The sequence below is a fragment of the Mytilus edulis genome, chromosome 1 (assembly GCF_963676685.1).
Source record: "Mytilus edulis chromosome 1, xbMytEdul2.2, whole genome shotgun sequence".
NCBI classification, from domain to species: Eukaryota; Metazoa; Mollusca; class Bivalvia; order Mytilida; family Mytilidae; genus Mytilus; species Mytilus edulis.
Genome location: NC_092344.1, coordinates 13,250,672 through 13,272,776, shown reverse-complemented (window position 1 = coordinate 13,272,776; position 22,105 = coordinate 13,250,672). Strand labels below are relative to the sequence as shown.

The following is a 22,105-nucleotide window of genomic DNA, read 5'->3' as shown; positions in this document are numbered from 1 at the left end:
ACATTCCTGCAACATTTTTCAACCAGTTTTAATAAAAAAAAAAGCTTACCTTTCAAAATCAGGAATTTCTGAAATTGATCCAAGATCTGAAACTGAACCAGACCCAAAGTCATCTAGATAAAACGGCGATGAGCGCCGACGCTGACTTCTCGGTGAAACTTGTAAACATGAATCCGACTTTCTTGGTTGTTGTGAATGTTCAAACCGTACCCGTAACAACTCCTCGTCATATAGTTCGTTTTCAACACAACCTATTGAATGAGGTCTTTGACCTAACTTTTTACGCCGAAGTAATTGTTGGGACGTAGGTGAATCTAGTAAGTTTTGTCCTGAACACCTTCGTGAGTAGGAACTGTCTCTATTACAGTCGATTACTATATTACATTGTGTAGCAACATCTCTTTGCCATGGGAATCTTGCCTCGAAACTTTCTCCAACAATATCAAAAACACTATATATTCCTCCATCAATACCTGAACAACAACTGTTACATGATGATCTTCTTCTGTCAGGCAAACTCGACACTTCACTATAACAACTATCAATGGAAGAATGACGACTACTACTACATGTACTATCACTTTGTTTCTGGTCCGTATCGAACAAGTCAACATCAGTCTCGTTTTCATCACATTCCGCCATGCTGCTTAATTCACATGGTGCGCTTGCGACTCTTGTCGGTAAAGAACTTGATGAATATGATCGCCGCTTCGAAAAAAGATCTCTTTTACGTTTTGATGGAGATCGGTTATTACAACAAGGCTCATGTGGATTAATCGAGTTTTGCCCAGGGGTATTATCATTATGGACATAAGATTTGTCATAGGAGTGGTATCGTTTCCGTCTCACCGGAAGTGTGCGAGTTGAAAATCTGTCAAAACGTCTTGTCTGTGAATAACAACTTCCATCTGAATAATTATCTGGCTCTGCAAGATAAAGATATGAAATATAACGTCAAAATACAGTGTAATTACCGTAATTATATTTCATATCGAAGCATCGGCATGTAAGCTATTAGTAAAATGGAAAACGGCAATGAAAATAACAAACAACGAATTGCTATAAGCAAAATGTCGTTTAAATATGTCGTTAACGATGTATTGTTATCCTTATTTGGCAGAAGCCATAAAAGTCAATGTTTTATCATGACATTTTCGATGATCTTTGTCAGGAAGATCATTTCTTTAAACTCGTTGATGTGGAATTATCTCATGACAAATTAAGACGGAAATTAATATCACGTATGAAATATTTTCATCAAAATTGCAATAGAACACGTTCTCTTCTCATGTAATACCACGCGGACAATCCTATGTATCAAATGAACAGAATATATTTTTAACGAAATTATAAAGAAGCCTTTAAATAGCCTACGCAATATAACGTGAAAACTTTCAACTCCTAGCAGACTTAAATTAAAAAAAAAGAGAACGCCTTAATCGTTTTGAAAACAAGACGAACACTAGTAGTATAAAGTAAAAGAGATGCCCGTATGTAGCTATTTTATGTAAACAGAGATGCTGTGTTTATTGTTATTCACTTCGCGATTTATGTTTTATTCCAGGTAAATTTTAATGAGTTCTTGATATTTCTCACCTGATAGTGAATCTAATATTATAGGTAAATGCCACATTCCTGACAGTAAAACAATTGGAGAGCAATAAACAAAAAGCAACGTAATTTTCGAACATGAAACTAATCGATTTAAAATTTAATATATTGTATGATTTCATTTGTTTTTATTTGTTCCACGTGTGTTCATAAACATAGATGATTCAGTAGATATGTATAGTGATCGCCTACTGGCTCCCATGTGTGAGCTTTTATATGAGTTGTAAAGGGCTATGATACAAAAATAAAGGCACGAGTATTTTAAGCTAACTTTATCATAAAAATGTGTTTTGTATGAGTCGTCACTCTTAAGACATTCAACACGCGTTTAAACGTCTGGTGTTTTTAAATGTTTTTGATTTAATATTTTCAGATAAAAAGGAATCCAGAACATTGTATGGACAAACCAATTTTAAAAATGTTAACTTGTTTTCATTTTAAAGAGGATTAATTTGCGGCTCCTAACCAATTAAAGAAACAGTATAAACAAATAAGTTTTTGTTATGAGCATAGCATGGCTGCATTCATTATCAAAATGTATGGTTGAAAATGTTGTAAACGTACAACTTGTATCGTTGTACTTTTATCATAATTTTGACAACACTTTCTGGGTTTTAACAATCTTCTTATAACAATTGATTAACAGTTTTACGACGGCTTTGATTTAAATATCGACACTAATCGATATCCTTTCCAACTCAACATTCAAAACTTAAATGAATAATGCTTTTTTTTTTTAACAGAACCAAAGTGTTTCTAGAAAAATACCAATTCAATTATTGTTGGATGTGTATAAGGAATGATATTATAGTTTTGGACACTTGGTTTTTCAGATAGCTTTCAGTAGATGATGTCTATTTTAAGAACAATCCGTGCACGACAGACGTGTGTACACAAGGTCGATAACACATACCCCTATCAATTTTAAAGGTAAAATTAATAACAAATCCGTCTGGAATGTGTAAAAGCTTATATGTTGTACCAAACTTTGGCATAAATACTCAGTTCCCAAGAGAGATTGAAGAGAGAGAAAAAAACTGTACCCCGTGATGAAAGAGGCAAAGAAAAAAGGAAAAAAGAGCATACATGATAAAAGATAAGCTGTTTTTTGAAGGAATTATTTTTAAACCGGAAATTAAGAAACAATCACCTGGTGGACAAAAACCCCAACAGTCGACTTCCTTCTCAGGAACACCACCAACAGATAACAGGAAATCACAATAACGAGCAAGACATGAGTCAGAACCAGAATCATAGGGGCACGATGAAAATGAAAAAAAGATGTAATTGTGTGGCTATAAACAATAGTTTTTGTGAATTAAATATTCTTAGTTTAAATGTCTGTGGCATAAAGAAACGACTACAATATCCTGAATTTATAGAATTAATTAATCGTTATGATATAATATCTTCAAAAAAGTAAAACTGACAATTGTGATGAAATTTTCGTACCTGGCTATATCAGTAAAATGAAAAACAGGCACGATATGACATTTAGAAAATCTGGTGGACTTATGGTTCTTTATAAAGAAAAATTATGCGATCATATAAAATTCCTATCGAGTGATAGTAACTTTGTTATATAGTTTGAAATCTCATCATCATATACTAAACTTGATGCTGAAATAGTCATTGGGTCTGTTTATATTCCACCGGAAAACACAAAATATAGTTCACCCGACGCCTTTCGCGAAATCGAAACTGATATTCTAAAGTTTTCAACTAAATGCAAATATATGTGCTTAAATGGCGATTTCAACAGTAGAACATCGACTGATGCTGATTTTATCATAACTGATGGAAATGATATTTCTGATAATCTGAATTTACCGGAAATCACAGAAAACGACACCTATAAATTCGAAATCTACAACATACCGATAGCAAGAAATAATAAAGATAAAACAAAAAAAATATGGGATACTATTACTTGATTTATGCAAATTTACAAATATGTATATTATAAACGGCCGCATAGGAGATATATGACGGGGGAACGGACGAGCAAAAATGCTGCAGTTGTTAATTATTTCATAGGGTCGCTAGATTTTATTAACATTATATCAAATTCGAAAGTTTTAGATTTTATTTGTTTATATTCCGATATCCACAGCCCTTTAGATATAGATGTCGACATAAATAAATGTACATGTGGATATGGATCTGTGCCGATTAATTCAATGAGCGGAGAGAAAATAAAGAAATGGGATATAAACAAGAAAGAAGATTTTATTATAAATTTAGACAGAGAAAAGATTTCTGAATTAGAAAATCACCTTGAAGAAACCAATCTTTTTCCTGCTGATTCGAACATATTTAACAAAGCTGTAGAAAATTTTACGAACATATTTGTTACTTCTGCAAAGAAAACATTCGGAACCTTAAATAACAAGTCAAAGAACGAAAATACCCATCAGAGTACAAGATCACAAGATGAAAAACCATGGTTTAACATAGATTGTAGAATTGCTAGGAAAAATGGGAGAAAATACAGTAGAAAATATAAATTAAACAAATCCATTGTAAACCAGGAATATAAAAAACGCAGTGAAAGACGATACAAAAATACCAGGTACAGAAATATAAAAAAAACTATAGGAAAAATGTGCGAAATGATATGAAAAATATGAAAACCACGAACTCAAAAGGGTACTGCAAAATTCTAAATGGAGGCTCTAGGAAGAAACAACCTAATATTTCAATTAAAAAACTTTATGATTTTTTCAACAATTTAAATCAAGGAAATAAAGAAGAAGAACAAGAGCTAAACTACGAAGAGTTTGAAAGAAATATCGAAAATGATTTATTAAATGAAATGATTACGCCCCATGAAATAATAAGAAATATAAAAAGCTTGAAAAATAACAAGGCAAGCGGTGATGATCTGATTATAAACGAATTCTTCAAAGCTACGGCACAGGAATCATACCAGACAGTTAGTTATCTGGAAATATACACCCTTTATTTAAAAATAAAGGAAATCAACAAGATCCGCAAAATTATAGACCTATCACTATTCTTAGCTGTTTTGGAAAACTGTTTACGTCCATCCTAAATGAACGATTAACGAAATATTTCGAAAACTTTTCAATAATACATAACAATCAAAGTGGCTTTAGAAAAATTATTCAACAACAGATAACATATTTATATTACAAAGTATCTTCGACCTAGCTAGATCGCAAAAGAAAAAGTTATTCTGTGATTTTATTGATTTTGCTAAGGCGTTCGACACAGTTTGGAGAAACGGCCTATGGTTTATATAATTAAGACGGCATTGAATCACATTGATGGAAAAATGCACACAGTAATACATAGTATGTACAATAATATAAAATCAAGAGTTATATACAATAATCAAAAATCTGATTTTTCCCATGAAATCGTTCCCCTCTATTATTCTCTTTATATATCAATGACCTCACTCATTTTTTGCTATCACATAATGTGAAAGGTTTTTCATCAATATCGAACCCCCTTGAAACTAACCTCAATATCTTTTTAAAGCTGTTCATTTTATTATATGCAGATGATACTGTTCTAATGTCAGAAACAAAGGAAGACCTTCAAATGCAATTAAATTGTTTCAGTGAATATTGTGATACTTGGAAACTTAAAATAAATACATCTAAGACTAAAGTTTTAATTTTCTCTAAAGGAAGACAGCCTAATAATATTAATTTCATTTATGAAGAAAAGAAAATTGAAATAGTGAAAGAATTTAACTACCTTGGACTATTGTTAACCAGATATGGATCCTTCAATAAAGCAAAGAAAAGACTATCAGAAAAAGCAACAAAAGCTATGTACAACGCTATTAAAAAAGGGAGGCAGTGTAATTTATCAACTGAATGCCAATTAGAGTTATTTGACAAACTGGTGAAACCAATTCTTTTATACGGATGTGAAGTATGGGGATTTGGAAAAAATGACATTATTGAACAAGTATATTTCAAATTTTTAAAGCATTTACTACACCTCAAAAGATCTACCCCAAGCATGATTGTGTACGGTGAAACTGGACGATACCCATTGGAAATAAGCATTAAATGTCGAATGATATCATATTGGTGCCGGCTGCTTATAGATGAAAATAAGTTATCAATCTATAAATATAAATTTGTATATTCCCGATATCACACAAACAATGATGATATTTTATGGATAAAGAACATTAAAAATATATTGGACAATGCCGGATTTTCAAACTTATTTTAATATTTGCAAAAAACAGACCTCACCAAATGGTTACCAAAAAGTATCAAAGTTAGATTAATTGACCAGTTTAAACAAATTTGGAATTCAGCTATTCAGAACACATCAAAATGCATTACTTATAGGCTCTTTAAGGAAAGTTTTGAATTTGAGAATTATTTCAACATCATAAATGACCGAGAGATATATACACTTTGTAAATTCCGAACATCGAATCATTCACTGCCAATAGAAAAGGGGAGATGTCATAACATTGACAAAAGTGATAGAAAATGTTCAATATGTACGAAAAGAGATATCGGAGACGAATACCACTATATTTTTGTTTGCCCGGCTTTACAAGATGAAAGAAGAAGATTTATTCCAAATGAACTAATACCAAGACATAACATTATTACATTCAACAAACTGTTTAATTAAAAAAAACCAAAGGCACTAAGAAACCTCTGCAATTTTATAAGATGTATTAATAAGCTCACTCCTTCTTAACAACTATAATTTATTTACCATATTTATACTTATAGAAAGTATTTCTTTATACAATCTTAACTTTTACATTTGACTATATTAGTCTATATATATATTGTTTTATATGTTATCTCATCCGAAATTTTGAATTTTATGCATTTTTTATTTGTATGTATATTATTTTTTAACTTCTCTGTAACCTTTGTACTTGCATGGTTTTATGAGAATAAACTATCTAAATCTAAGTACTGTTCAATGCATTTCAGTTTTATGCAAACATTAACATTTTGGACATGTTTACGACCAATTCTAAAAGTAGCCGTAAAAAGTAATGTTTCCTTTAAAATTTGAAGAAATATCAATAGATATAGGAAGATGTGGTGTGAGTGCCAATGAGACAACTCTCCATACAAATAACAATTTAAAAGGTAAACCATTATAGGTTAAAGTACGGCCTTCAACACGGAGCCTTGGCTCACACCGAACAACAAGCTATAAAGGGCCCCAAAATTACTAGTGTAAAACCATTCAAACGGGAAAACCAACGGTCTAATCTATATAAACAAAACGAGAAACGAGAAACACGTATATATTACATAAACAAACGACAACTACTGTACATCAGATTCCTGACTTAGGACAGGTGCAAACATGTGCAATGACCGTTTAATTAGCAGCAAAACAATTCTAAATATCAGTCGTTACTCTTTTCCTCGCTTTAAGGCATTATTGTATCTCTACAAAGAATTCCTCCAAGGAATATCATACATACGATTTTCTTTTAAAGCTTCAAAAAACACTCATTACCGCATTCTTTTAAGTTTTCTGACATTTTAATGCGTTAGCGTAAATCCTATTTTAATTGAAAATACTATCATCGTGTTCAATAGATCTATTGTTACATGGTAGTAACGAGCGTAATCATTTCACTTTCACTTTTGCATTGGTTTCAGTTTCATTGCGGTGCAAAATAGAGGCTGCACAAGTATTTAATTTCGTAGAAAGATAAATACAAATCTGCTTTATTCGTGATAGAAACATCAGTTTCATCTTGATATCCACAAACCGTCTAGTTCGTAATGATTTTTGCATTCAAATTTAAAATTTGGAAGGTTATCATTATAACATAGATTTGCTACCATATATTTGTACCTAAGAAAAATTATGTATGTTGACATTATATAGTAATCGATGAAAATGCATCATATTTAAATTCAACTGATGCAAGTTTATTGCAAATTCTCAGATTCTGAATAATAAACTTTTATTAGAAGTTAAGATTCAAATTCTCGAAAGCAAAACTGACCGTGGTAATTTTTTTATTTTATTTTTGAATTAATCCTTTTTTAGTTTGATACTGTTCATGGTATTTAGCGTTTCGCTTTCAGAATCCGTTATGGTCTCAATGGGTCAATAGGCCCTACTCCAGGAAACTATGAAAGGTCTACTTATTTTACTTCATATTACTACGCCATTTAATTCTTATTGGTTTACACGGACAGGCAAAGTACTAAGAACTTTCTTCCGTTAAGGTAACGGGAAGTATTAAAAACTGCTAAAAAAGGTCCGTATGAGCTTATCAATGATTCGGCTACATTCAATTATTGCAGCATATTATTTTCTTTTTTCGTTTATAGAGCTAAACAAGAACAATGAATTTACCATTATTTTTACATTTAACGACTTACAAACATCTAACTTTAAAGAATGACCCTTTACTTTGACATTGCTTATATGATATATCTGTAGATTAAATTCTACGTTCTAAAAATTGTATGAATGTTCTACTGAAAGATAGATTTATCGAGGACAGCCTTGGTGTCATGGCTTCTATTTTAATATGACCATGACCAAAGTTAACTAATACGATTATAAATGAGAAGATTAAATTGAAATCAAAATTCTGTTGAAGTATTGAAGCTTTATTGAAACTATCATAAATCATATGCAATAATCTAAGAATAAAAAAGTAGAATTTTGTGTGATATAATGATACCATGCATTAAAAAAAAGAATGTTATACTAATTTTAAAAGGGCGATAGGTTAGAACTAAATAATTGCGCAAGACAAAATACACGAATAACATGATCTAACCTGCGAATACATTGGTTTATCACAAATATTAAAAATTGCTGAAATAGATTTCAATTGACATTAGCAAGTGTTGTTTGCTATATAGAAGACGTTTGCATGGTTTTGGTAGGTACCTGCGTGTAAGCTCCAAACAAACATTTTTATAATATAATTTTAAAAAATATAATAAGACACAATATATTACAATAGTTATCAAAGGTACCAGGATTATAATTTAGTACGCCAGATGCGCGTTTCGTCTACATAAGACTCATCAGTGACGCTCAAATCAAAAATATTTATAATCCCAAACAAGTACAAAGTTAAAGAGCATTGAGGATCGAAAATTCCAAAAAGTTGTGCCAAAACCGTCTAAGGTAATCTATGCCTGGGATAAGAAAATCCTTACTTTTTTTCAAAAATTTCAAAGTTTTGTTACAGGAAATTTATAAAAATGACCACATTATTGATATTCATGTCAACATCGAAGTGTTGACTACTGGGCTGGTGATACCCTCGGGGACGAAACGTCCACCAGCAGTGGCATCGACCCAGTGGTGTAAATAGTTATCAAAGGTACCAGGATTATAATTAAGTACGCCAGACGCGCGTTTCGTCTACATAAGACTCATCAGTGACGCTCAAATCAAAAATATTTATAATCCCAAACAAGTACAAAGTTAAAGAGCATTGAGGATCGAAAATTCCAAAAAGTTGTGCCAAAACCGTCTAAGGTAATCTATGCCTGGGATAAGAAAATCCTTACTTTTTTTCAAAAATTTCAAAGTTTTGTTACAGGAAATTTATAAAAATGACCACATTATTGATATTCATGTCAACATCGAAGTGTTGACTACTGGGCTGGTGATACCCTCGGGGACGAAACGTCCACCAGCAGTGGCATCGACCCAGTGGTGTAAATAGTTATCAAAGGTACCAGGATTATAATTAAGTACGCCAGACGCGCGTTTCGTCTACATAAGACTCATCAGTGACGCTCAAATCAAAAATATTTATAATCCCAAACAAGTACAAAGTTAAAGAGCATTGAGGATCGAAAATTCCAAAAAGTTGTGCCAAAACCGTCTAAGGTAATCTATGCCTGAGGAGGTCGAGAATGTATTCCTAATACAATATATTTGTCGTGTACATGTTATTTTTGTACAATATTTTAGTCTTTAAGTAAAATACTCTCAAATATCAAATATAAACAGGAACAACAGTTTGTTTCCTTCAAGCATTCTCCGTGATTTGAAACAAAGAACACAAACTACAAAAATATCAGTTTCTTCGTCAAAGACATTTGAGAAGATTCTATCGGTTGTATATAAAAACGCAAAATTCTTCTTCTAACTGCTGCTTCTTTGGCTGAGCCTAGAAGTTTAGAAGATCTGACCCCATCGTTATAATTATGTAGGAGGCTTTGAAGTAATATTATATTTCTGTGTAGCTTTAATTGCTTGTCAATTACGTATATTTTCGTCAAGCTCGGTCAGCAACAGAATTGTACTTGATAGAATGATTTCAAATCATGTCATTGCTTCATAGAATTCTATCTGTAATTCTAGAATATTGTATACAATGCTATTGAATAGTCAGCATGTCACGAAATTGAAGTTCCTTCATAATATAAGTTCCAAATGGAAAAAAAAACTCTGAAATATTATTTCCACAGGAATAAATATTACAGTATATGACCCTAACGGAATTAATTATATATTATAGAACATTTGTCCCAACAAAAAGCTGTAAGGATTTAAAGGAGTTACCAATCAATCAATCTAGGCAAGATTTGAATTGATACTCTTTTAAATGTTCATTTTCGATACTAATTAATGTATGGGAACATCGTCTTTCTAGTCGATTAAAGAGATTAATTCCAGCATCATTGATGCCGCATAACATCATTCACTATTTTGTTCAATTTATCTTTCAGAAGGCCTTTTTAATAATGATTGAACAGTAGATACATGTTCAAGGAATTCGATATTGGATGGATTTTATATTGAGAGAAAAGTTAAACAATCATTTCCGCATATATTGCTTCATAGAATTCTATCTGTAATTCTAGAATATTGTATACAATGCTATTGAATAGTCAGCATGTCACGAAATTGAAGTTCCTTCATAATATAAGTTCCAAATGGAAAAAAACTCTGAAATATTATTTCCACAGGAATAAATATTACAGTATATGACCCTAACGGAATTAATTATATATTAAAGAACATTTGTCCCAACAAAAAGCTGTAAGGATTTGAAGGAGTTACCAATCAATCAATCTAGGCAAGATTTGAATTGATACTCTTTTAAATGTTCATTTTCGATACTAATTAATGTATGGGAACATCGTCTTTCTAATCGATGAAAGAGATTAATTCCAGCATCATTGATGCCGCATAACATCATTCACTATTTTGTTCAATTTATCTTTCAGAAGGACTTTTTAATAATGATTGAACAGTCTACATGTTCAAGGAATTCGATATTGAATGGATTTTATATTTAAAGAAAAGTTAAGCAATCAGTTCCGCATATGCAGTGAGGGAACGGGAAAAAAATCATAATTCTACAAACCACACAACATATTTTGAAACTTCAGGCATTCACGCCTTCTTACCCCATATGAAATATAGACGGTATCCACGCGGTTGCTTTTACCAAATCATATTCCTAGAAATGCATAGATGGTTAGATAATTACAATTATTCATCCTAGGCCTCTTTTTCTATTGTTTCATGTTTTCTACCTTTTATCGTTTTTCTGTATTAGAGATATCTGTTTCCACTATTATGCAAATATGATATACAGACATTGTACTTTAAAACATGCATATTATAAATAAACTCATAGTAAAATATTAAATTTAAACATTGAACCGTCGACGAAATGCAAGGTTCATATGTATAATTTACAGAATTTTGAATTTAATTTTATTGCGTCGAAAATTTACGATAAAAACATAAAAAAAAAAAAATAACTACACTAACCTGTATGGCCTTGCTTTTGTGCTTAGCTCTAGGTGCAATTTCCTTTATTTTAATAGCCCATCTAAACAAGGTTTTTAAATTTCAGTTTCAATGTAGTAAACCACATATGTTGTAAATGTTCTATCAATATTGAACTCATTACATTAAACCACGATTAAAGTAGAATACAATAACTAGGTGCCTAGTAAATGCTTCCCTAGCAGTTAGTCAATTAGCTGAGCAGAACCGAGTCATTCATATTAATTAATGTATATAAAATTGCACACTTTTTCCTTTGATTTGGAGTTAGAAGAATTACGCTTATTGGAAAATGAGCTAATGCACCTAATCTGTATTAGATTGAAAAGATACTTATAAGGTGCACAAAGCTGAGTCCACAAACGTAACGTCTTCAAATTACTAAAACCATTAACGACGTCGGCATTTTCCTCCAGAAAACAAGCGCGTAACAAAAACACTGGACACTTAGTTTATCACATAACTTTAAATATTTACGTTCAACATATTTCTTTTTTCTTTCGAACAAAAATGTGCAGCAAATGCACATTCTGGAAATATAAATAGATATATGCTAAGAGCAGTGAAATGGAAATGATTAGCGATTATGTCGTGGACCCTTTTCAGATAATAGCGTTAAAACGTCATTTCTTAAGATTGTAACATACTAGCTGGACATTAAAAAAAATCAGGTGTTCAGTCTGGACTATGGAATCATTCATATTTTGAGGATTATTTTAAACCTCTGGTTATGCACATTTGGAATACCAAGTTTTTTTGAAAATAAAAAGATTGTAATTACATATTGTTCTTGTCGATTCTTTCATTTCGATTATTAATCCTTCCAAATTACTACTTCTTACACATAACGAAGACCATTCCAAACTTATCTACCATGATCGTTTTTGATTTTTTTTGCGATGAATTTCGTGTGATGTCCGAGTCAGAATCCGAACAATTCTGTAATACGAAAATGCAGGGAAATTTGTTGAATTTGTATAAGTTTTAGGTCAAAAACTCTAATTTATGCTTATTTAATGTTACAAGTTACACCGTATTTTTGCTGTTTTCTATATTCCGTTTCGTGCTTTATAGATTAAATTTTAATTTACCTTACTAATAATGTGGATTTTAATGGCCTGCATTCATCATTTTATCATAAAAAAATTCTTATTCCTATTCTTATTCAAAAATATTTTAAACACGGTTGTATAAAACTATCTAAAAGGCGCATTTTACAGTTGCCGTCAAAAAAGATAACCAGCAGCAAATTCCAAAAACTTCTTGCATATTCTATATATAAGAAAACAAAGCATGAAAAATAATAATAAGTTAGAAATGTGAAGTTACCCACATGTTCTACAGAATGGTCTTAGTATTGAATGTTTCGGAACCGTTGACCAAATTCTGATATATGTGATGATTTTCCCCTAATCTTAAACTTATAATCATTCAACAAAATGGCAAACATCATTCAAGTAAACAAAAATGATCTATTAATTTATCAAAATGCAAATTTGTATTATTAACAATACCTGTATTGGGATAATTAAAGCCGACAATAATACACACATCGATCACATTATAACAAAATTGTATGACCCCCTCTGGTATGTATACATGTCATACGACACCTTTTATAAATAACTGATTTGTATTGTAAATATGCATTGTTTGCAGTAAATGCACAGTCTGTGATGGACAAGTCATGCATGTAAATTGTTTTACATGTTTAAGTATTGTAAATTGTAGAATATTTGTAAATATGCCAAACCAGATCGATTCCATCAATTCTTTATGATACAGTATGTTATCTGAATGATTTCTGAATAGTATGAAATGTTATATATTCAAATGAAAGTATAAACAACCTCTGCTGGAGAGAAGGATGGACCATACTGTTAAACCCTCTCTGTCCGTATTTGTTCATCCTATTAAATTTCCGGCGTATTTTTCTCTAGAACTTCCTTAAATGTGTTCGGCGTGATTTCCGTTTGAGGCGGTTTCAGTTTCACCGCTCAACATCCTGTTTATTTGTATTTTATATATATCCAAATAACAACACATAAATGAATATGCATGCAGTTTTGTTCGCATTTTTTAAGGGAACTACGTGTACACATACATGTAATTGTTTTCTAAAAGGCTGCCTGACAGTATGATATTCCTGGTGACGAAATTTGAGATTCAATGCTCATCAATTACCGATAACATATATAATCTTAACATAACAGCCATATATGGCATATTCGTCGCGTTTTTCTAGGAAACTACAAATAATGGTTTCCTGAAATTTGTTATAAGAGTTCTGGTAATCATGGTAATTGAGAAATATACCTTGTAAGAAAGTTCCAGATCCATCGACTATGAACTTCTTGTGTACCGAATATTCATATTTACCTTCTAACAAATACAGGTCATGCATGAAATTTAGTCGTATTTTTCTACAGAACTACATTTAAGGCTTTGCTGAAATTTGCTATCAGACTTCGTCTGAACATGTTTCACGTGTTATATATATTTTTCCTTTTTTCAGATAATTTTTCTTCAACTTTCTGTTGATGAAATACTTTTTGTGGGGTTATCATTATTGAGCAATAGCTCACAGTTTCGCTTGATCAAAACATCTTAACAGTTTTGTTTTTAAAATTTGCTCACACGAAAGTTGAAGTTCCATACAACCATAGCTTTCGTTTAAAGAGGGAGGACAAAGAGTAAGACTACACGAATACACATTGGAAGAGAACAAAGAGTAAGACTACACGAATACACATTGGAAGAGGACAAAGAGTAAGACTACACGAATACACATTGGAAGAGGACAAAGAGTAAGACTACACGAATACACATTGGAAGAGGACAAAGAGTAAGACTATACGAATACACATTGGAAGAGGACAGAACAGTAAAATCCAAAAATGAGTAAACGTGTAAACAATCAGACAAACGTTATTAACAAATGCAAATCCATACCTAAACAATAAAGGTTAGAAAAGACTCCAATAAAAAAAAACCAGCAGACAGATAAAAACATCAAAGCACAGCCAAATCCATGTCTGACAATAATCCTGACATTGCTTCATCTTCTACAGTAGAGACGAGCCAAGTGAATCGGGACTATTTTCGTTTTGTGTATTAAAAGCAACTGCACTGGAATGAGAGACAAAATGAACCACGGGGTCATTAAGCTTAGTACGTGTCTAACACTGATGCTGTTTACTATTCCTTTAATTAACCTATACCCACATGACCATATATGGTCGTGAAGTATTCTTTATTAAATCATTGATTTCAATCATAATTGTTATCAAACGCAGCGGATCATTATTTATTCATTCTGTTTGTAAAGGCAAAGAAAAAACAGTTATATTGTCCACACCAAATAAATATAATAAGTGGAAACAGAAACTAAAAAACTTAGTAAAAAAAATTCAATTTAAAAAAAAAATCAAGAAATAAAATGACTGGATTCCTCCGTGATGGAGAATTGACACACATGTTTAGGACATCTCCATTTGGCTGAATGGAATGTGAAATGTGAGGCTCGTTGCGGTAGAGAAACGTTGCAGCAAAAAAATCATCTTGGAAAACAAAATTATTCCTCTTTATCATTCCTTTTCCAGAAAAAATACTGTTCTATGCAATACATAAATGCCACTAACAATTAACCATCATACAACAATTATCAATGATAATTATATATTATCGTTTTAGATGAGGTCGAAGAATCTGAAGAATCAATGATATACTCCCACTACACTGTTTGAAAAAAAATGAATACAACAGATATGCATATGGTTGACAATGTGCTTTGTTAATACAGTTTTGTAATTGTGATTTAAATATGAACTATTTACCTTCAATAAAAACTACAAAATGTAGATCATCAACGTCGGAATCCATTGTTGTCATATAAAAATATGTTTGTTTCTTTCTTAAAGATCAATCCCTATAATCACCCTTTAACACGTGAAGCTTCAGGAATAGACCTAATTCATTAACATTTACATGTTACGGAAGCCGATAAGGGCCATTCAAAAAAAAAATATTATGTCGTAATTACGACATAGCATGTCGTAATTTCGACATAACATGTCGTTATAACGACATCGCTATGTCGTAATTTCGACATAACATGTCGTTATAACGACATCGCTTTGTCGTAATTTCGACATATCATGTCGTAATAACGGCATCACTATGTCGTAATAACGACATCGCTATATATATAAAAGAATATGTATTATGATTGCCAATAGACTAAATGACATAGAAATTAACAACTATAGGTCATCATAATGCCCCCAATAATTAGAAAAGCCCCACATAGTCAGCTATAAAAGAGGGAGGAAAGATACCAGAGGGAGAGCCCCCGAAATGCTGTGTGGCAGACAGTGTTATTAATTAATTATTAGCTCCCTTGGTAAAACTCCAAATTTCATATTTAATGTATTTCATTGTTTATAAATAATTTGCTCGAAGCTTAATAAGTACATATTTGTTAATTGCATAGACTTTGCTATTTGAATTCATTGGTTAAAGATATTTATTTATATTGTAAAGTTTAATATTTGCATCGTCGCAAAATCTTTGGTTACCTTCTTTGAATAGATTCAGTGAGAAATTTATATAGATATAGGAAGATGTGGTGTGAGTGCCAATGAGACAACTCTCCATACAAATAACAATTTAAAAAGTAAACCAGTCTAACATACATTCCTAGCAAGGCAAGCTATCCATCTCCCTACAGTAAGTGCAAACTTCAAGGCTTTTTGCAATAAGGTTATATTGAAGTATTGATTTCTCTATTTCTACTTTCAATCGTTGGGCACGATGTTCCTACAACGCCTAGGATTTAAAACAGAATCTTCGAAATTTCATCCGCAAAACAAAATAAAAATAAAAATGTTAGAAAACACGAAACAATATTGTAACAAATTCAGTATATGTTTTAAATTATGTTTTTACAGCTCTTGATCATATACTAAGTAATATCTTGTTTATTTGAGGATTAAAATAAGAAAGCTTTGTGAAAAAAACGGATGTCCAACGTTACATTTATGAAAAACTGTTTTAACCCTTATGTATAGTGATCCTATTTCTTATTCTCTGATCTTCATGATTCTTGGCAGGAACAACGACATGTGTTGGTTCTCTGTGCCGTTAAAGCCGTTATTTTGCCAAATTTCATTTGACTGGGTGACTGCATATTAAGCTGGAATAAGAAAAATGTCCAACGACGTTTTTCATTAACTCAACGACTGAAAGTGAATGTTATAAGTAGATACAGCAGAAAATGAATAAAAGAGTAAGACAATAATAAAATCTAACAAAAGTACAAATATTTGCCTCATGTGAGTTCAAATATTGCTGATTCAATAAAAATCTTCTCTACACAGTCGTTTTTCAAACGGTAGCCATTTTGTCCAAGTTGATATTTCATTTTTCAAAGCAGTTAACGCGTATTTTTTATCCCATCTTTCCTTCCTACATTACTTGCGACAGTACTGCATTTTTAGTTGAAATAACTTAAAGAGTAAACATTATTAAATCGATTTCCACAACTCGAGGTAATTTTTGACATCACAAAACGAACAGAACCAGAATCAACCAACAATATGAAAAACCGAATAAAACTTGCAAAAATTAAACGAAGTCAAAAACCCTCTTCGACGCCGCATATTAAAGTGTAACGTCGTGTTGTAGGAATGTCGTGCCCAACGTTTGAAAGTAGAAATAGAGCTATCAATACTTCAATTCACCCTTATTACAAGTAGCCATGTAGTTTGCGCTTATATAAAGGGAGATGGAATGCTTGCCATGCAATGTCAGTCCTCATATATTTCCACGTCTTATTTGTTTATTTCAAACTTGTCTGGCTGTAGAGCCCTTCCATGGCAGGTAACTTATAAAACTTTAAAGGGATTTAAAAAAATATATAAGTTTCTCACTGAAGGTATCCAAAGAAGGTAACCAAAGATTTTGCGACGATGCAAATATTAAACTTTACAATGTAAATAAAAAATCTTCAACCAATGAATTCAAATAGCAAAACCTATGCAATTAACAAATATATACTTATTAAGCTTCATGTAAATTATTTAACAATGAAATACATTAAATATGAAATTTGGATTTTTACCAAGGGAGCTAATAATTAATTAATAACACTGTCTGCCACACAGCATTTCGGGGACTCTCCCTTTTGGTATCTTTCCTCCCTCTTTTATAGCTGACTAATCGGGGGCTTTTCTCATTATTGGGGGCATGATGATGACCCATAGTTGTTAATTTCTGTGTCATTTAGTCTCTTGGCAATCATAATACATATTCTTTTATATATAGCGATGTCGTTATTACGACATAGCTATGTCGTTTTAACGACATAGTGATGTCGTTATTACGACATGATATGTCGAAATTAAGACATAGCGATGTCGTTATAACGACATGTTATGTCGAAATTACGACATGCTATGTCGTAATAACGACATGTTATGTCGAAATTACGACATGCTATGTCGTAATTACGACATAAAATATTTTTTTTGAATGGCCCTTATCGGCTTCCGTAACATGTTCATCGCTGAGGAATATTAACTATTATAGAACTGTGAAAATTATCAGTTTTGAAAACGAAACGTATGATGTTTGAATAAGTAATGACATAATAATGAAATTCAAAACAGTGTGGCTGTGGCCATTGATTGACACATGAAATTCATCCATTGACTGGGACAATTTAGGTGAACGTTTGTATGTAACGACCACTGCTCACTTTGTACTTTTTAAAGACACTTAAACTATGGGGTCACCAAAGGTTCTCAACACATTAATAAAGTAATTCGAAAAATTAATGAGAAATAACACGATGTTTTGATTTATATTAATTATATAAATCAAAACATAAAGGTTATTCCTGATTAATTTTTCGAATTATTTTATAATTAAAGGCGTTAAGAAACCTTTGGTGACCCCACAGTTTAAATGTCTATCGTAGGTACGTCGTGAACAGTGGTCGTTACAGATTGAAATAAACAATTAATTTCCCCATAGGCGACAATGGTAGCCTTTTTCGAGACACAGACTTTAGGAAGTTGATTTTTTTAACGAAACCTTGCTAGAATCAAAGAAAAGTTATTAGGACAGTATTTTTTGGTCCAAAAAATATAGGTTCGCGTTGCTTTTCTTAGCGTATTTTGTACTTATCTCCCATGCCTATCAATTTTGCCCTTAAAAATACGTGTCTTGTCCTAGCGTTGAAAAGTCATCTCAGTGCCTTTAGGGCTACGGAATAATTTTTATTTTGCCTTTTGTATAAAGCAGAGTGCACGAAGTCTCTAATAATAAAAAATAACGGGCGCACATATCGACCAATCAGGATTCGCCATACTCTTAATTCTGAATACCATGTTATGCTCATAAAATGGCTGCGCCCATAAAATCTAATGGTGTATTGTAACCTATAGACAAACGTTCACGTAAATTGTCCCAGTCAATGGATGAATTTAATGTGTCAATCAATGGCCACAGCCACACTGTTTTGAATTTCATTCTATATGAAAGGAATTTATTTTCTTACTCATAATACCCCCTAAAATTTTAGAAATCCGTTCTAATTGGATGGCGACCTTTTTGTCAAAAGAATGCTAAATTGGAACCATAGAAGAGGGGCAAAAGATACCAGAGGGAGGGAGAGTCAAACTCTTTGACACATTCCCCATTTCGATTCCATTCTCAATTTTATCACAGATTGAAAATAAACTGATAATGCCATGGCTAACGAATAAAAATATAAACAGACAAATAATAGTACAGCAAACACAACATAGAAAATAAAGACTTAGCAACACGAACCCCTACAAAAACTGGGGGTGATCTCAGGTGCTCCAGAAGGGTAGGCAGATCCTGCTCCCACATGTGGCCCCCGTCGTGTTACTTATGTTATTACAAATCCTGTAAATAGTTTTAATCGGTAGGTCACATTCGTGGAAGGGTATTGTAGTTACGATTTTTCCATAATGGTCAAATTGCAACCAACTAGTGATGGCGTCCGTAAAATTTACGAAGGGAGATAATACTTTCTGTTTTTGTCGAAATTATAGAAGATAGAAAGAGATTACTAGAAATGAACGCAAAATAAAATCTTCAGATATGCCGACATGATTGATTTTTCCCTTGAATGGCAGTTGTATTCAATTTTGCAGTTTTGCCTACATCTTGTAGATAGAGAGAACGTGTTTTAAAAGTATCAAGAATGATTATCAAACTACGATATAAAAATAAGTAAAAAGGTGAAATAAGTCAATTCCTTATAAGGGTTGAATGGGGACTAATGACAAATTAAGTGCTAATATTGTAAAAATGTAATAAATGAATACAGCGAAACTATAAAAAGGTCAATATGATCCGGCAAAAAAATATGAAGAAACCAAGGGGGTGTGCAAAACTTATAACTCAAGAAAAACCTTATAACACTTCACACAAGATACAAATAGTAGTTCAATATGCATGAAATTGTCAATCTACTTCAAACAAGATGTGTTTTGCCTTTAATAATCCTAATGTAAACCGATTGTTTTCTTCGTTTTTGCTTATTATCTTAAGTAAAAAAATCATAGATGGATTGTTAAAAAAAAATGGTCCAGTAGAAACTAAATGTAGCATGATGTTTGTTAACGGATCAAAGTTTCTGATATTATGTATTATAATCTAAGTTTTTGTGAAATCCAATTAGAAGTTTCATAGACGTTTTTGTACGCCGACGCTGGACAATGATTCCCTTTAAAATGATGACAAAAGCTCACACGATTCTTTGGTCTACTTTTAAAAGCTAAAAACGTCACTCACTCAATTTGAAGATTAATAAAAAAAATTCTTTAAATAAAAAAGCAACCTTTAAGCCAAGTCTACACTGCACAAAAATAAGTAGCAAATATAATGACGGAAAGTAATTTATTCAAACGAAAAAATAGTGTTAGTGAAAAAAGGATTAATATAAAACACAAAAACAAGAAAATCGTACTTCGTTTAATAACAGCAGCACTCGCATGAATTATTTTTAATTTGTTGTTTAAATATTGTCCATTCTTGTCATTCAAAACACCAAACCAATTAAAAGCTTTTGAAAAGTAAAAGGGGGAAAACAATCATTTAAAATCATAAGTAGTTCAAATGCTTCTTGTCGTGAAATTGGATTAACATATTAAAATGTTTATAGTATGAAATTCAAAACAGTGTAGCTGTGGCCATTGATTGACCCATCAAAATCATCTATTGACTGGGACAATTTACGTGAACGTTTGTCTGTAACAACCACTGTTCATGACGTACCTACGATAGACATTTAAACTGTGGGGTCAACAAAGGTTTCTTAACGCCTTTAATTATAAAATAATTCGAAAAATTAATCAGGAATAACCTTTGTGTTTTGATTTATATAATTGATATAAATCAAAATATCGTGTTATTTCTGATTAATTTTTCGAATTACTTTATTTAGGTGTTGAGAACCTTTGGTGACCCCATAGTTTAAGTGTCTTTAAAAAGTACATAGTGAGCATTGGTCGTTACATACAAACGTTCACCTAAATTGTCCCAGTCAATGAATGATTTTAATGTGTCAATCAATGGCCACAGCTACACTGTTTTGAATTTCATACTATTTCGACATTTTATGTCGGATTATTTTATTTCCAAAATTAAATCTCAAATTAAATGTTTGTGAAAAGTATGAAAACAAATTGTTGACACGATTTTCTAAGTGAATATTCATACGTTGAATTAGATGAGGATATGCTAGTATTTTGTTTATTGCAATATTAACAAATGTTCATATGATATACAGTTCCATGAAGCTTACAAGTAAGAAGCTTATCAAATACACAAAGCCAGTAATACAAAAAACATGTGAATATAAAGACATTTTAAGTCAAATAAATCAATCTAAAATCCATATCACAGAGGAAACATACATTATCACGGCCGACACTCGGCTAACCGAGAGATTGGTCGGTTAATCTATATTGAGTATGCGGCTATATCGGCAGTGGGTCTGTTAATCGGGTTGGCTATACGTCTGTTAAGAGTAAAACGCACAATTTAATGTTAAACTCGATCAAATATACAGATTTTTGGCATATTATAAGAATTAAATCAAAAAAAGAAAAGTGTCTGACAAAATGATATCTATCAAAGAACATTTTCCACCTTTAAAAACATTTCATAGTCTGCGCAGTTTTCAGTAAAAGTAAAAGGCGTCGCGCAAGTATGTAGTATTTATGATTACACGCATAGCATTTTTTTTAATAAAAGGCGAAACAAACAATTTTAGATATCATTTAAAAGACACAAAATACTACTTTGGTTCTTAAATATAAATTGACATTAGTAAATATTTCATAATTGTAATATAACGTGAGTAATACCACGTTTTAGTGAAAAATATGTGAATAAAGTCTGTTAATGGCTTGGACAATTGAAATTGTGTCAGTTAAGAGTTATTTAGCCACGAAAATAGTTGTGCTACCTTTATATTTTCCCATTGAAAATGTTAAAAATGAAATGTTCTTGAGTAAAAAAAAATATTGTAAGAGTTCCGCGGAACCCAGTGTCTCGCCTACTTTTGCTGTAAATCGCAGACTCAACAAAAATGAGGAAAAAAATCAATAAAAATATTCCTCTTGATACTATCTTATGATTGTAAGAAGCTTCTGTCCAAGTTTAGTAAAAATTTAGGATAGTGAATGAA

At 31.7% G+C, this 22,105-nt stretch overlaps 1 protein-coding gene across 3 annotated transcripts in view; it reads right to left on the bottom strand.

Annotated features, from left to right (window-relative positions):
* The window catches only part of LOC139524397 (pleckstrin homology domain-containing family G member 7-like), a 107,340-nt gene that overhangs the window by 59,072 nt on the left and 26,163 nt on the right, over positions 1-22,105 (bottom strand). The window contains exons 1-2 of one of the 3 annotated variants that reach the window (XR_011664791.1): positions 12,891-13,351; positions 50-926 (exon numbers count right to left, since the gene is read on the bottom strand). Coding sequence is in view for 2 of the 3 variants with exons in the window: in XM_071319172.1 (XP_071175273.1) it covers positions 50-926 (877 nt within the window). In the remaining variant the exon portion in view is untranslated. Of the gene's footprint in view, positions 1-49; positions 927-12,890; positions 13,352-22,105 lie in introns of those variants that run through there. The other 2 variants (XM_071319179.1, XM_071319172.1) reach the window with 2 other exon arrangements.